Source organism: Coffea arabica, chromosome 2e (genome assembly GCF_036785885.1).
Source record: "Coffea arabica cultivar ET-39 chromosome 2e, Coffea Arabica ET-39 HiFi, whole genome shotgun sequence".
In the NCBI taxonomy this organism is placed as follows: domain Eukaryota; kingdom Viridiplantae; phylum Streptophyta; class Magnoliopsida; order Gentianales; family Rubiaceae; genus Coffea; species Coffea arabica.
This window is the reverse complement of record NC_092313.1, coordinates 13980299-13997312: the sequence shown is the minus strand read 5'-3', so window position 1 is coordinate 13997312 and position 17014 is coordinate 13980299. Positions and strand designations below refer to the sequence as shown.

Here is a 17014-nt window from a genome sequence, read left to right as displayed (position 1 = left end):
TAAAATCTCTTAGTTCCCTTTATCTTGGTATTAAGACATGCTCGCACACACAAAATGTATACACTAAAACAATACACACATAAGATTAATCATTTTTGATACGTGATGGCCAAAAAATTTAAGAAGTTATAAATTGTAATAGTTCTAGTATTAAAAAGTATATTGTGGACAAACCCGCCCGTGCACACATGATGCAGGAGAATGCTACATTTCAACTAGACAAATTGAGAGAACTAAAATTGTAAGGGTGTGTTTGGATTGCATTTTTCTAGACTTTTTGGAGAACAATTACTATAGCGATTTGATATATATGAGGTAAAAAGGTGATTGAAAAATATGTTCACGATACCATACTAATACTCGTAGATATTAGCAGTTGAGCCTGTTCTTTTTAACGCTGTATCTTCCTTTTGGTGCAAGTACAAATATCATATTTTAGGAAACTTAAAACTAAAGGGACACATGCTCATAGCATTATTAATTGTTGTAGATGTGTTTAAGGAGAGAAAGTGCACCTCTTGCATTTCCTTTTCTTGTGTTTATGATGATATTTGACTTGGATTCAATCAAATCAAACATGTACACTTCTCTCCCAAGTTTTATTTCTCTAACTAAACCACACAATAATAATATTTCCAGCTAAATTTGTGTGTGTTTCTATTTCCTCTCAGATTCAGTGTAGTAGTTGGAAGCATATTCTTTCAACTTTCATTCAAAGATCATTCATTGCATGACATCTTCTCTTTGGAAGCCTTGGTCTACAGTTACATGCCATAATCAATAGTGGCATTTTGGAGCCTTCATAGGCTGGACTCTGAAGTTATATAATGAGCATACTCGAACAAGATCGAACGGTCAAAGCAGGTATATTTCTTATACGGAGAAGTATGAACAGTACAAAGAAAGAGAAGCACTTTACTATTAAGAATCACTAACAGAAGTTGTCAAGATAGAGTTTACATGAATGGAAAAGAATTCACTTCAGGGACATTCTCAGCAGCCAAAATTTCATGGACATAAAGTTTTGTCTCACTCTGTACACTTGGAATAAGATATGTCTAAACTGCATTTCTGTGTGCAACTAAACCTAAATCCTAAGGTGCTACTGTCGCTACAGATAGAATTACCATCGTGTAGGAAAATCTTTAGGCAGATTGAGATTTGTTTGGTTACCGTGGTCCAGAAAGCTCCATTGCTTCTATTATAAACGAGGATTCTTCACGGACCTCAATTAAACTTCGTGTGAAACTGAAACTTCTTCCTTCACATTGATTCTCTCTGTCTTGTGTTTCTTCCACATGAGCCGACTGCCCAGCAATGGTTTCCAGGATCCTCAAGACCTCGGACATCTTGGGACGAAGGCTGGGGCTAGATTCTGTGCATTGCAATGAAACTTCCACTACTTTTTCTAGCTCCTCAGCATTAAAGCATTTCCTGAGATCCCTATCCACAAGCACCTCTAGTCGCTTCTCCTGGTATAAAGCTCTAACCTGCATAATCAGCTTGAACTCAACTTAATACAGGTTCCAGCTATAATTACGAATTACAGACCTCACTTAATTATGAATCAACTACAGACCTCTCAGAAGTGAGTGTAAGAGCTCTACTATGTCACATTTTTCAGGTTTCAACACTAAAAGCAAGCTAACTGATATGATGCTGGTCCACAAAGTGGCGTAAGAATGCCTTCTTCACCAGAAGAATGGACATTCAATAGATAATCACATAGGGCATGCATTGAGGCATCAAATTGAGAAACTGGCAAGGTGTTGAAGAACTGTTATACTTTGAACTAAGTGAAATTGAAGAAGCAACATCTTAAGAACTACATCAGCAGAATGCCAGAAAATGGAGTCAGCATTGCAAACACCCACAAGGCATATGTACCAAAAAACTGATGGATGGACTAGAAATCAAAGAACTTCACATGCATTGGCAGTTTTTGACCAAAGTGAACAATAAATAGCCAAGAAAGTGAAACATTTTGGAATAATAAGAAAGCCTAATTTAGGCTTCCTAGTTATTCAGAATGCAGATATATCATGTATCCAGTTAAGAGTATCTTTTATCAACATAAAGTCAAGGAGTACTTGAGACTAAGCATGTAGCCAAACCAAAATGTGACTGACCAGTTTAAACAGAGGTGGCAGATGTAGAAATTTACTATCTTGAAGAGAAAATCAATAGCAGAGGTAACTTTTCAACTTATAAGGCCTATGCTCAAGGTTATTTTCTCAGATAGCATTTCCTAGTGAAAGCAGTTGGTCTACTTAAGATATCAGATTTATGCACAAGTGCATTTAGCATTCAATATACCGGTTCTACCTTCAGTGCGTATCTGAAAAAAAAGTCAAAGCGACAATAATTCAGAAGTATTTAGAACATCACAGTTCTGCTTACCGAGTCAAGAATCATTCCTTTCTGGTGATGACCGTGTCCAGCAGCTAATGCTTTTTGACCGGTTATCAGCTCCAAAATCAGTATGCCAAAACCAAACACATCAGTTTTCTCAGAAGATTGTCCAGTTGAAAGGTACTCAGGAGCAATATGCCCAACGGTACCCCTGACTGCAGTTGTGACGTGTGAGTCCCTCCTGTCCAATAGCTTAGCGAGACCAAAATCCCCTACAACTGCTTCAAAATATTCGTCAAGCAAAATATTTGCTGCTTTGACATCCCTGTGGATTATTTTTGGGTTACACTGTTCGTGTAAATATACAAGGCCACGAGCAGCTCCAAGAGCAATGTGTATGCGTTTACTCCAATCTAAGGATGGATTCTCCTGACCTGTGTCTGTCAAGGAAAAAAGAAACCTCGTTAAGTTCCACAAAGAAGGACTCGACTCTGTCATTCAAAATCTCCAGTGTTCATGTAGAAAGAAACATTGGAAGCATATTCTATTTTCATTGCAATTAAAATATTCAGAATCAATCAGACTTTGATTAAGCAATGTAAGCTAGTTTCCAAGTGATGAATTGTTAACATCCTTTTGTCATCACCACAAAATAGAAAACCATTTCCAGATTTCTTGACCATGTTTCCCCTACCCTTCTGTCCCTGTATAAAGTTACAGGTTGTGTTATAGTTTGCGGAAATTGCTAAGTGTGCGTCTCCTAAAGAGGAGACAAACAGGTGCAGAGATCGTAGAGATCAACTCCTCATAAACAAATTGAAGACAAACCTCTTAATCTATCTGCAACACTCCCATTTGGCATGTAAGGATAAACAAGCAACCTCTCCTCAGGTGTCATGCAGAAGCCATATAACTGAAGGAGGTTCCGGTGTACAGCAAGACCGATCATCTCAACTTCAGTTTGAAACTGTACCTCCCCCGTGAAATTAGGATCTCGCAACCTTTTGACTGCCACGACTGTCCTATTTGGGAGATATCCTTTATAGACAACTCCAAATCCACCTTGACCGAGTATGTTTTTGGAACTGAAATTGTTTGTTGCAATTTGTAGTTCACGGAATGTAAATCTTTTCAGGTGACCAATATCAAACTCAAAATCTTGCTGCACTGCATTTCATTTTCAAATTATCAGTCTTACAATGAAAACTGCAACGAAGGTTATTGAAGATAAGCACCTAGATTGAAGATAAGTAGACTAGGTACATTTGGAGGTACCATATGACATAAGCAGAAAGCGAGATCTGTACCAATGCACCCAACAAAGAAGAATCATCACTGAAACTACAAAAGTGCAACTGACACCTATGATGATAGATACAATCCATCGGTGGTGATTGCTAACTTTCCTGTATGGACTGCCATCTGCAACAGACATATACACGATAACTGATCTGGAAAAATGGACATTTTTAACAGATAAGTAGCCGTCGAAAAGCTGTATGCTCTTACCATTTACTGGTTTTGGTACACCCATGCAAATTTCAGCAGAAACTGAAGAGCAAAGGAAGCTGTTTCCAGCAACACTGAAACCAAAAATTACCCTTAAGATATATTTTAAAAAAGCACATAAAAATTTGTCTAAATCCTAACAGACAGTTAACAAGAATAAATCATCTGCACATCCAAATGTCTAAAAATAACCTAGAAAACTACCACCATAAACATCTCCTTTTATTTGCCTTGGCTTTAAGTTGGTTTAGATAGTATTCAGTTTAACTAATTGCACACTCCTTTATGGTACATAAAACCAAAGCAGATGTCCCTTTCGATAATCTACATGGTAGCATTGCACTAATGATTTATTGGGTTCCATGATAATGGTTCAGGCTGCCTACATTTCCTACAATCATGTAATTATCAATGGCCAAATTCTATTATGATCACAAAAAGAGAGCAAATCAGAGCAAAGCACCATTAAATGCTTCCAATGATAACTAAACTAAGAGCTCATATCTCAACAAACACTTAAATTTTATCTTTTGACTGTAAATTACTAATCCTAGGGGGAAACTAAAATCTTTAACCAGAGAGACACGTGAAATAGCAAAAAGTATCGTTCAATAATGCTTTAGTTTACATGGTATATAGTTGCAACAGAAATAAAGAGGCTAAGTTCAACTGCCAAAAAACACAGAAGCAGTTGCATAAGCAATATTATACAGCCAAAAGATTATAAAGTTAATCACAGTCCAGGAGAAAAAAGGTGTACTAATTATAGGTTCTAATCTTTGTTAAGAAAAATGCAGATTGGAATATGGCAAAAAAAGATTCTCAAGTAATATTAATGTTTTCAGTTTCCCGACCAAAGGGAAGTCTTTAGTCTTTCCTAACCCAGACTGAGATATCTATGAAACTTCCAAAACAGTAATTATCTGACTCTGGGATAAATTCATCCAGAGCAAAGTTTCAATTAAAGAACAGTCCTTTATAAAAGAACATTTACCTGTAGTCTTTGGCCAGTATTTTTGGTGTAGGGCCACTTAGGTTATTGAATGATAAATCCCTGCAGAACACCAATAACAGATTACTGAATGCTGCTTAGATATTGAGAAATTCTAAATAACAAAAATTTAAAGAAGATTATACAAGAATGTAAGCCCTGTAAGGTCAGCCACAGGTTTAGGAATTTGTCCGGACAATTTGTTTCTACTAAGCCTCCTGAAAAGTTGCCATACAAAAGGATTAGAAGAACTAGCAAATAAAGCAAATCTAAAATGTTAAACTTAGATATTAGCCACACTCACAAGTAACTTAATCTTGTCAGGTAACCTAAAGAGCTCGGAATATCCCCAACAAACTGGTTTGCAGACAAGTCAAGGGTCTGCAATTCTGAAAGCTTTCCAATCTCAGCAGGTATATATCCTGATAAATGATTATTCTGCAATAACCTAGAAAAATAACAATTAAAAGCAGAAGTTTCAGCCAATGCCATCTCTAGAGATTGTAAATTACCAATTTCATCACATTTTTCCAGGAAGGTAAAAATTTCCAACAATATTGCAAGAAATTGGAGGCTTGGAGCTGTACACCCATTCACCCAATACGACCTTCATTTTTCCTGCCTCCCATCCAAAGTTTAAGTAGAAAGACCATCAACTACTTGATTGGACAAAGGAGGTGGAAGCAAATCAAACCGAACTGGCAAAAGGAATGAATTTTATTTCCTGTGTCCTGCGGCCAACTGGTGAATACTCCCGTGGCTCACTCTTTTGCATCTCTATAGAGGCAAAAAGCCTTATTAGACAACAACATCTCGTATCATCTTCATTGAGTGTATCAATTAGTTTTCCAATTACAGAACCGTAGATCAACATAATCCTAAGACGGAACACAATGTGTATCATGCAAAGTCAATTAACTAGAGAAGAATCCAGGTTTAACAATATAACTGTATAAACATCAATTCATTAAGGTGCATTTAGTTAAAGAAAAAGAAATATTTTTTCAAACCTAAAACTAATAGAGGCTGAACTTACATTGTCTGAAGGTGACTTAAGTTTCCAATACTTGGTGAAAGTGTACCTGATAATCCCACACTAACCATTTCACTGCAAACCACAACAGCAAAGATAAGAAACTGGGAGCGAAGAACAAGAACAAACTCAGAAGAAAAACTGAATTTAGTAAATGGTCCGCTATTATCAATTCAATTACCAATATAGCACAATAGAACAGGAAACTAAAGGCAAATATTGAAGTTTTATACTGACTTACAGAGACACAACAAAGCCTTCTGGAGAGCAACCAACCATATTCCAAGTACAAGGGTCAACAGAGTTAATATCCCATCCATCTAAGACATGATTATCATCTCTCATTTTACCCTTTATAGACATCAGTGCAGCCACTGCACAAGAATTCAAGACTTGGCATTTTTAGGACTTCATTTAAGATAAAGAAATTAAACATGCAGAGTAAACGAAATGTAGAACTAACCTTCATAATTAACACCCTTTGGGGAAAGAAGACTAGTGGAGACACTGACTCGGGCAGTCCAAAAGAGGAAGAGTGAGAAAACCAGCATCCCATTTCTCATTGGATGCATTGCAACTGAAGCCTAAGCACCTAAACAGTATCAGAAAGATTTGCTGCAGAAAAACTGCTGCCCTCCTGCTTGGTTGACATTAAAGTATTGGTTTCAGTAGGTTAGTAAATGTTAGACTTGAGAGTCAAAAGGACGACTGTAGAAGTTCACAGCAAACGTATACACAAAAGACTTCCCAGTACTTGAATATTTGGTTGCTGTTAAGAGAGAGAAAACAAACAAAGGACAAGGTTAAAGGTTTTGATTGGGAAGGTTCAGAGGCAGCTTTTTGTCAGTTATAATCTAACGCTGATTATATTCAATCTCTGGCAAGTCAATGCACTACAAAACAATATAACATTTATGGCTTCTTTGGCACAACTTGTAGGCTCTAGTTTTAACATTTCTTGTATTTCTTGTATGGTTTCGTACCAAGTTACACTATAGCGGTCAATCTACGGTTCAAATCAGATTGCAGTTGTCATGACTGGAATTGAATTGCTGAAATTACTTTATTCACAATGGTAACCGAATGGCTTCCCCAATTCGTCTCCATAATTGAATTTGCAATTGCGGAGATTGCATTGCGAGTTCAATTGTGGAGTTGGGATTAAAACATTTGCATCTGGAAATACTAAACTTGGTTGCCCTTCCTAAACGCAAACCCTTAACAAGTTTTAATATTAATTTTACAAGTATTCTACGTTAATAGTGCAAATTATTATTATTATTATTATTTTTGTAAAAAGCCAGTTTCATTAATGAATTGGTAGAAATCATCCAATATGATTTGATTTATATCATTACCATTAAACATGGACCAAAAATAACCCATATAAAAAAATTGAAAATTTTTTGAACAAATCTGGAAAATACAAGTTATTAATAAATACATCAAAGGCATGGATTTAAAATGTAGATTAGTGAATTTAGTCCCTGTAACCAATTGTTTAGTCAACAACTTTCTTTATCTCACAAGTTTATTAGTACAAGAATATCATTATTGCTTCTCTTTATTCCATAGTACAAATCTAATGATTCAAATACTTAAAGGTGCTACAAATGAAATCAAAAAATGGACAAAATGCAAGTATGAACAACTTTATAAAGGTGAATAAAGTGCAATTAACCCTTTGTGGCGTAAGTAAATAGCTTGTTGTATTCATTTGTTGATACACTTCTTACACATCTAATTTTATACACATGTGATGGATTTTTTCTCCATAAAATTTGCCCTTTATCTCCCTTTTAATTTTTTTAATACTTTTGAGCAGGGTTTTTTTTAATATAAAAAGTTGAGATTGGGTCCATTTAAATTGGAAAAAGGACATTAAGATTTCAATATCCAGTAGTGGATTTTGCACAACTATATATTGTTTATATGTTGCTCTAAATTAGAGCCAAGTAATCAACATTATTAAATTATAATTTTGGGGTATCTAGCACCCTAGGATAGCTACAAGCAGACCACATAATACTTGAATCAATAAATGAATAGTGAAAACTTCATTGAAGTGGCTGTAAAATATTTGAAGTGGATTCAATATTAAATTCTAATATCGCCAAAATGGTCTTGAGATTTGGAAATGTCACAAATGGTCCCCTTGTCTTCAGTAGTTGTATTCGAGGACAGCTTGTAATGATCGATAAACAACCGGATTGGAGTTCAATGCTGTAGGACATGATGAGCCATTGTGCCAAGGGGCAGAGGGCCAAAACTTGCTATCACAAGATTTTGTTTTCTCTTGTTACTTACAAAAGGTAAAGAAATTTTTTTTCCTTTTTCTTGGTCTTAAAAAAAAATTTGTTGTTAGGAATGTAAATGAGTGTAATTAAGTTGAATATTCCAATGTTCAACCTTATTTGTATATTGATGAGTTTAAAACTATGCAAACTTTGCTTGTTTCATTATCAAGTCAAATTTAGACGATCTTTTATCAAGCGAAACTCAAGTGACTTGAATATTTTACATCTAAAATTCAAATGTTATGCTAAGTAAACCAAATTTGAACCGAGTTTAAAATTCTATAAAACACAAAAGAGCTGTTCATATATAATTTGATAAATTGACGAATAGGTTAATTCGACTATCGAGTCCCTTGATTTGCCTTTTCGTCTGATTGCAGTGGAAAATGTATAACTAAAGCATGTTGATGGAATTCTTGTGTCAGTCGTCGACATGATTAGGCAATAAACTCTTCACATCATCCAGGAAAAGGACTAATAGGAGAGAAATTCTCTCTTAACGAGTGCTCATTTGGCACTTGTAAACCAAGTCAAATTGTATAATATGTTTCTAAATAAACCATTGTTGTCACTTGTCATCAGCAACTTATTCGAGTAAGTTTCTAAATCTGGATTTACTACTACAACTAGGATTATTATTGGCTATATCTTTTTCAAGCAAAAGAAAAATAGAGTTCTTAAAAAAAAAACACTAGTTTAAGGATAGGATGAGATCATCTTTGATATGATTGACACTAAATAAAATAATTGAAAAATCTTAAAAAATACACTACAGAATAAGAGATGTCAATGGCATGGTATAAAAAATCAAAAGAAGTATCTCCGAAATTATGATAAACTCATTTGGAATCAGTTTGTAATCAACTATGTAGAAGAAAAGTATATTAAGTAGCACTTTAGACGGGGAATGGGTGGACGGCTTCCAGGAGGAAATGCTAAATGAGAGATAATGAATTTGAACTGGAAAAAAAAAAAAAAATTATTTAAATAATAATATTTTCAATTAAGGATGATGATGACACTCTATCAGTCAATTATTTAAAGGTTTTGTCGCCGCCCACAACTGCTGGCAAATGTAATTGGACGAAGAACCAGTCTTTGTCGGTTTATTTGACTATTCCAGGAATTAGACCCCAGCAATCATTATTTAGTGTTCCCTCTTTTTTTTCCTTATTCTATTCTGTCTACAAGTTGAGTTATACTAGTAAATTACAATTACCTCCCCGAGTCTGGTACAAATTAAAGATTATTCCCTTAAGTTTAGCATAATTGTAATTACAATTTCCTCTGTTGTCAATAGCTTAGATCTCTGAGTCCTCTGAGCTTGCGAGAGTCGCTGCTTTATGCCTTAATCTGGCATTCTGACTTGTGTAATCAAATTGCATCAAGAAAGTATGAGAATTGAGTGGTAAAATGAAAATGCAGACTTCTTGTCAGTGCCTCTTTTCCTAACTTGTAAGCTGAGATAATTGGAGAGTAAAGAAGGAAGAAAGGAAACAATAAAGATACATTACTTCACAAGAGTAACAACTTTTGCTACAATGTAGTATTTATCGATTACAAACACTAAATACAGCAACTCAGAATCAAAAATCAACAATCCATCCAGCTAATTACTACCCCACTGTTCTTTAGAGGGCTTGCTGCCTACGTAAATACCTCATTTGCTGAAAACCTGGCTTCTAAGTAACAACAACTGAACATGTACAACAATTACGTGCTTAACTCGGGGGGATATTCGCTTAAAAATAGCGAGAAGAAGAAACTCGAAAAGGAGAAAGAGAAACAATTCTTGAGGAGCCCTCCAGCTTCCTTAGTCTGTACTTGGCGCAACATCAAAGAGATGCCTCTGTTCAGGCAAAAACTTTGGCGTAGAGATCACTTGTACCCCTTCATATTCACCCAACAAGTAGAACCTCGACTCATGTCCCGGTGGGATGCATTAATTGTATACCCATTTGCCTTTTTATGTGGTCTGGTACCAACCTGTTTATAAGATCTGGATGGGCTCCAGACAACTGTACAACAGGCGGTAAGGTCAACACTGGAATAATTAAACTAGCAATTGGAGTAAATATAGTATTTGCATAGAATCAGATAACCATTTAGTTACATTTCTCTTCCCAACACCCCCCCCCCCCCCCCAAAAAACAAAAAAATTTACGAGTCACACAACATCATTGGGGTCCCATGCCCCCATTCACAACAAAAACAATAACCAGAAAATAGGATACAGAACTCAGGAGAGGTTTCAGAGAATTTAGATATATCATGACAAACATCTTGAATGATGAAAAAGAATCGGCTTCTGAAGTTCCATGCTGGTTTAGATAATGTAATCTAAGTAGTTCTTAACATTCATTATTTCTTGTGCCACTTGATTTAGGTGGCATGGATGAACTATGTAACTTGAAAAATTAAATGCAATTAAACTTATTAACTGATACCAGTTAATACAAACGTTCAACCCTTTAGGAGGCCACTAGCATAGGCTGCATAGCAGGGTGTACTTCAGTCTAACAGAAGCACATAATGCTTACATAATGTCAACTGAGCTTAGTGACCTGTTTGAAGCCCATGCATTTTTTTTTTTTATTTTATTCTTTTGGTTCAAGGATAGATTCCAAGCTTTACGAAGGGGACAAACTCTTGTATTTGACAAGACTTAGTGAGATATATTATACAAACTCAGTTATCCTAACTTCAACTGACTTCATAACATTCCCCTACGCAAGTTCTGTAGGAAATTGAGACTCTTTGAATGGCATATATCTCTCAGTGCACGGCATATGGTACAAGCAAAGTTATGAGGAACAATTGTTTACGGTAACAGAAAGGACATAATGCACTCTATTAGATGTCTCCAACCTCAGAAAAGGCTAAGTCACCATTATTTACACCCAGTAACATGCGATCTTGCATTTCACCTTAACATTCACATTTTCTGAGACATGGTAAAAGTGCCAAATTTCCTTCAAAATGGCACATGAGCTATCATACTATTTAGAATTTTCAGCCAACCAGAAGTCAACTGAAATGTAAATTAAGCACCTTTAAGTTTGGTCCTTCCTAAAGTGATTTTTCCAGAAACACGTTAAAAAAAATCCCTTATAGAAGTCAATTAAAGGAGTGTATAAAATTCATTTGACCAATAACCTCAGGAAACTAACAAACAACACAATGTTCGTAAAAATCTCAAAAAGCAGCAAGATTTTCGTTGTATGGAATGATCACTCCTTTCCCAAAAATCCTGCAAGATTTTGCAATTGGTATTGGCACTGTCATGCAAACATTTGAACCTGACCTTTGCTCAGCACTTAAATAAACAGCAAGAACAAGTACTCAGGATACACCTTATAAGTTTAAACTAATAAAAGGAAGCCACAGGAACAAAGAATCAAGCTTTATTTTATCCAGAAGAAATACCTCTTGTTTAAAGTTGAACAGCTGCGGCAGATGACGTCCATTTGGTAATCGGGTATTAGGATCACGCAGTTCATCAAAGAAAGAATGTGCACATGCTTCTAGCTGCAAACAAAAGCAGCCTAATAAAAATGTGATTAATAAGTTACATGGATGCTCAGGGGTGTACATTTTGGTTCAAAATACTGCTAAGCGTGTAGTTTTTATCAGCCAAAAATATGTGTGATGCAATCAGCACGGACAAGGTAGCAATGAAAAACGGAAGGACACAGCCAATGATATTATACTACATTCTAATAAGTATAATGCAAGACATTGCTTGCAGTAAATGCTGATACTATAGAAAGAAAACTGAAACTCACAGCAGTGCAACGGAGACTTGGCGAATACTGCAACAGTCGTGACGCAAGGTCTATTGCTTCAGGAGGCATCCTTTTGTGGAAAACCTGATACGCCAATAAAACAATAAAATGGCAGACATGAAACAAAATCTGCCAAAGCAGAAAAAGAATAGGTAAATGTCAAAATTTGCAACATAGGGTGACATGTCACACGAGCATTTGTGCATCCACAACAACATACCAGAATTTTTGGCCTTTCACAAACACTCACTAATTTGTAACCCATACGATTTTTTGCACTTCAATGTAGGAGTTCACATAGTAGAAAAATAGGTCTCTCTCTCTCTCTCATTTGTCTTTCCATCCAGAGTAAGGCCTACCTATCTCTTTCTCTCATTTATCTCTCTATTCAGAGTCAGGCCTACTTCCATATAAGGCCCAAATACCAACCAAAAGGCCAACTAGAGAGGACTACATTAATGAGTACATAGTTAACATGAAGAATCTATTTTTGGTTCTTTTTGAGTGGCTGTTGGCAAGTATAATCTATTTTTGCTTTGATATGCTTTTTATTGGTCTCTTAAAAGCATAATCTGTTTGACTTAACCAAATTTTGTATCCTGTATTATCTGAAGGCACGACAGCATTGTCAGACACCATAAGAAGTAATATATCGTGTGCTAATAGAACACAAATTTAATAACTGTTTATCTTAATCACCAATGATGCTATAAATAGTATTTTATCATACTCTTAACACACACACATTCACACACAAAAAAGGGGTCAATTAATTCATTAACACATTGGAGGCTTTGCTGATTGCATAAGCTCATCATGCACCTTCATGTAACAGGTAATCACCCTACTTCTCAGTGTCTTTGGAATAATTCTGATCAGCCTCTTTTTCATGGATAGAGATCATCATGAATGTAAGGCCTTCTATATTATTTTCTTCATGCTGATATTCATCAAATAAAAAAAAGTGGAAGAACATGCCACATAAAAGCTTAGTTATGTTCAAGCAACATAATTTGAAAGGCAAACAAAATCTCTGCAGCATTATATAACCACTCCCATTTACCAGAAGCAGAGAAAAGCAAAGACTAGAATGTACACTACATATGCACAATTTGAAACACGAGTAAAGAAGCAAAGGTACCCAGGACAAGGCTCCCCACACTTTGAGCTACAAAATGGAGAAAGAAAAACATTCCCCAACAGAAGAACATATTTTACTAGCAAGATCCAGAGACTAGCTTCACAGTGGAATTTCGAGAAAAAAAGAGTATTCTGGCTCCCCAAAAAAATAAATTACAGAGCAAAGCTAACCTTGTGCCATGGGTGTGCCTTAATTTGAGGAAACCTAAAATCAGTATAATTTGGATTCATACAACGAATTTCTTCTCGAGTTGGTGTACCAAGAACCTGAAAGTAAACCACATTAGACCATTACACAAGCACAATCAGTTTCTTGCAAGTTCTGACTTCATCTTACATAAAATGTACCTTTATAATCTCCACCAACTGGTCAACGGCATTCTCTCCGGGAAATAGTGGCTGCAAGTATATCAGATCATGAGTCAATTAAATATCACAATATAAAGGACCAAAAAAGAAAAAGTATAAAAAAAATCCCGAAAGGGAAATGGCAAATAACCTGTCCCAAAAGAAGCTCGGCAAGGACACATCCAGCTGACCAGATATCAATGGAGGATGTATACTCTGTGGCCCCAAATATGAGTTCCGGAGCACGATAAAACCTTGAGCAAATGTACGAGATATTTGCTTCACCCTTCACCTGATGTAGGTTAATAATCACAAAAAGATGAGCACACTCATTAACAGGAATCAAAAAGGTCCATAAATTTACATGAGCAGCACAGCTCCTTTAATAAGCCTAAAAATTTCATAATGGAACACTGGGAAAAACGTCATCAACAACAAACTATTACATATTGGAAACAGTAGTGGACTAAACTCCTATAAATAAATACATACAGAAGTATATAAATACAACAGATTATCCACACATGAATATGTAGTTACCATAAAAGTGGCGCATTATGTTCTTTACTTGTTCTTTTACAAAGGGTTGTTATCAGATCACTTATAGCACATATAAATTGACGTTCTACAAATTTTTGGAGCTAAAAAAAATTTTTTTTTAAGTATCAGTGGGGGCATATCTATTAATTTCTAAGCTAAACAATTGTTTATTGAATTTCTATATGTAAAATTGAAGGTTTCCTTTGGCCAACGGGGGCAGGTGCCCCCACAGGCCATAATCTAGATCTGCCCCTGGATGCTGGACTGTTTAACAGAAGACTCAGGTGATGCATAAGTATGAAATAAGGTTCTAAAGACGCTCACAGTACATCAACATGCAATAGGTTATGAGGAACTTAGCTTCAGCAGCCAAAAATTTATGTACCAATGTAGCGTATCAGTACATTTCAACCAAAGACAGAAGAACTTGACAAAGAAACAGCAAAGCAAAGGGCAAAGGAAAGAACACTGATATTATAGCATTTGCACTTACTAGCACTTTCGCACTTCCAAAATCACAAATCTTCACTTGGTGACTAAGAGGATCAACCTGAAAAGACAAGCAATGACTGTCAACGAAAGGAACAAAGAAAAAGAAACAAGCACACTGAAGTCGAACATGAAGACAAGATATACCAAAACGTTTTGGGGCTTCAAGTCTCTATGGCATACTCCAGCAACATTATGCAAATAAGCTAGACCTCTGAAAATCTGAAAAACAACTACAAATTTAGCTTCACTCAAGCACTACAGAACCCTGCAAATATACTAGCACGGAAGCAACCCACATACTTGGTAGGTGTATAGTTTAACATAAATCAGTGGCATCGTCTGGTTGATGTTGCTATAATGCTTTAGAACCCGATACATTGACTCAGGGACATACTCCATTACTAAATTGAGAAAAAGCTCATCTTTACTAGTAGTTGAAAAAAAACAATGCTTTAGAGACACCACATTTGGGTGATCCATTGTGCGCATTAACTGCAATTCACGATTCTTGTATCTCCTGTCCTGTAAAACCTTCTTTATAGCCACAGTTTCTCCAGTTTCCAGACATTTTGCCTACATGAGCATGCATAACCCCAGAAATTAAAGCAAAAGATTAACAAATGAAAGATTAGTATAATTTTGTAATCCACATACCTGGAAAACAATTCCAAAAGATCCAGTCCCCACAACCCTCTCTGCCATGTAACTAACAGTCTGCAAAATGAATCAAGCAGTGGAAACAAGTTTTCAATAATCTCTTGAGCAAAATTGATCAGATCATGTCAAAGTCTTACGTAGTTATCCAACAAGTAATATGATTAATCAACAATTCCAAAAAATGCAAAGCAGAGTTGGCAAAGCTAATATTGGACATACAGAAAATGCAGCCTCAGTGCTACGGAATGAAAATAGGCAACATCAACAAATGCAATTGCAACCAGTTAATAAGCAAACAAGAACCACAATTCTACCTGCTTGGGTTCTCCATTCTTGCCCCCAATAGTCGTTGAGATTATGTGACCAGTAACTGTATCATGACCATCCATAATAGGAGCAGACATTTCCTGCCACAAGTATGAAACCAAGATGCTAGTAAGAGCAGTTTTGAAGTACACAAATTTTAAGCAACAATACAGTTCAAAACACTAGCTTCTACCCCAAGAAGGTAACATAACTAAATGACACATCAAAAACAACATATAAACAATTAAACAAAAATTACAAACAACCTAAAGTATGCTGATTAGAGGTGACACTTCAGGAATTGTAGCATTACAATTTTGGAATAAAAAAGTCTAATCAAAGGATAGACTATACAAAATCAACACAAGTCAAAAATAGGGAAAAGAATCACTTGAATGATACTATGAGATCCAATGAATATGTTAAAAAGATCAAATATCAACCTTTTGGAATCAAGGCTCACTCTAGCACCTCTGCCACAACTACCTCCCCCTACCCCCGGGGGCCCAAAAATAGACCAAAAAAAGCAACTAAAACAGTACCCAGAGACAAAGGTCAGCTGGGATCAGATCAAGAAAAGAACTAAAACAGTAAACTTTAAGTAGAATACAGATCAAGCCCCTCTCTTGGCTATCCAGAAAATTGACCATAAACCAACTTCATTCACCTCGACAGACTTACTTAAAAAGAGGGATTTCCTCAGAAGGCACTAAAATTAACTTAAACTACAAATTTGAACCAAAATTTAGCTAATCAAACCATCAGTTTCTAAAAATAGGATCTTTTTTCCAAGTCAAGAGCTACATCATTCCAACAAAATTCAAGAAATCTAAACAAGAAGAAAAACCTTTGACTTAACTTGCTATAAAGTTAACTCCAAAAAAAAAATAAGGAAAAAAAAAACTCCACGACTCTGTAACTAATTATCAGCAGAAAGAAACAAGACTGAACATTTTGGAATTAAAAAAAAGAGAGAAAAAAAAGTGAGAATGTGAATTGGAATGGTTACCTTATCGTTAGCCATGATTTTAGATCGGAAAAGGGAAAGGAGGAAAAAAGAAGAATAAATTGGGAAATATAATTGGTTTTTTTGTTGCTATTGTTTAAAGCTCATAATTGTCGGTTGGAAGAAAGGAAAGAGAGGGAAAGGTCAGAGGACCCCATCAACCAAACAGCATCCCATGTGATTCCAGCTCTCTTCTTTTTGGTGTTTCTCCTCCTACAGCTTCTCTTGGGGAGTGAAAACGGGAAATTGTGAAAGCGCCCCAATATTATTAGGAAATTGAAGCATTGCCGGGATAAATCCTGCAGTATTCTTCAAGTAAATTCCTAGTTGGTTGTCATTCTGATATGCCAGAGGGTTTGAAACTCGGCTGAATTTTTCGTGTGAGAGTGTTTTCTCGTGTAACGTTTTGGGAAAAACTTTTAGTAACATAACAAAAATTAGTTTTTTTTTTTAACGTATCAATTACTGTGATGTATCTGATATTCAATAAAGGAAGTGGAGAATTAACGAGTCACTTAAAATTAAGTAAATATCATATTAAGACAAAAAAAAAAGTAG

The 17014-nt window shown here is 35.7% G+C and overlaps 2 protein-coding genes across 5 annotated transcripts; both read right to left on the bottom strand.

Moving 5' to 3' along the window:
• Positions 1-888: 888 nt before the first annotated feature.
• On the bottom strand, positions 889-6662 carry LOC140036680 (probable LRR receptor-like serine/threonine-protein kinase At5g45780). Of its 2 annotated transcripts, none has more exons than XM_072079094.1 (11): positions 6349-6662; positions 6127-6259; positions 5889-5960; positions 5157-5300; positions 4999-5070; positions 4856-4915; positions 3862-3935; positions 3616-3774; positions 3181-3519; positions 2401-2792; positions 889-1490 (listed from the first exon to the last, which is right to left on the bottom strand). In XM_072079094.1, exons 1-11 carry the CDS (start codon positions 6455-6457, stop codon positions 1170-1172), a joined length of 1875 nt encoding a protein of 624 aa, XP_071935195.1. In that variant the 5' UTR covers positions 6458-6662; the 3' UTR covers positions 889-1169. The 2 variants fall into 2 exon arrangements, with proteins under 2 accessions (XP_071935195.1, XP_071935196.1); XM_072079095.1 differs by having other exon boundaries at positions 3628-3774; positions 6349-6661.
• Positions 6663-9667: 3005 nt separating this feature from the next.
• LOC113731102 (shaggy-related protein kinase eta) lies at positions 9668-16624 on the bottom strand. Of its 3 annotated transcripts, none has more exons than XM_027256175.2 (12): positions 16460-16624; positions 15459-15551; positions 15142-15201; positions 14788-15060; positions 14632-14706; positions 14489-14545; positions 13607-13747; positions 13456-13506; positions 13279-13374; positions 11968-12051; positions 11609-11710; positions 9668-10200 (listed from the first exon to the last, which is right to left on the bottom strand). In XM_027256175.2, exons 1-12 carry the CDS (start codon positions 16472-16474, stop codon positions 10105-10107), a joined length of 1143 nt encoding a protein of 380 aa, XP_027111976.1. In that variant the 5' UTR covers positions 16475-16624; the 3' UTR covers positions 9668-10104. The 3 variants fall into 3 exon arrangements, with proteins under 3 accessions (XP_027111976.1, XP_027111977.1, XP_027111978.1); XM_027256176.2 differs by lacking the exon at positions 16460-16624 and adding an exon at positions 15894-16328; XM_027256177.2 differs by lacking the exon at positions 14788-15060.
• Between the last annotated feature and the right edge of the window lie 390 nt (positions 16625-17014).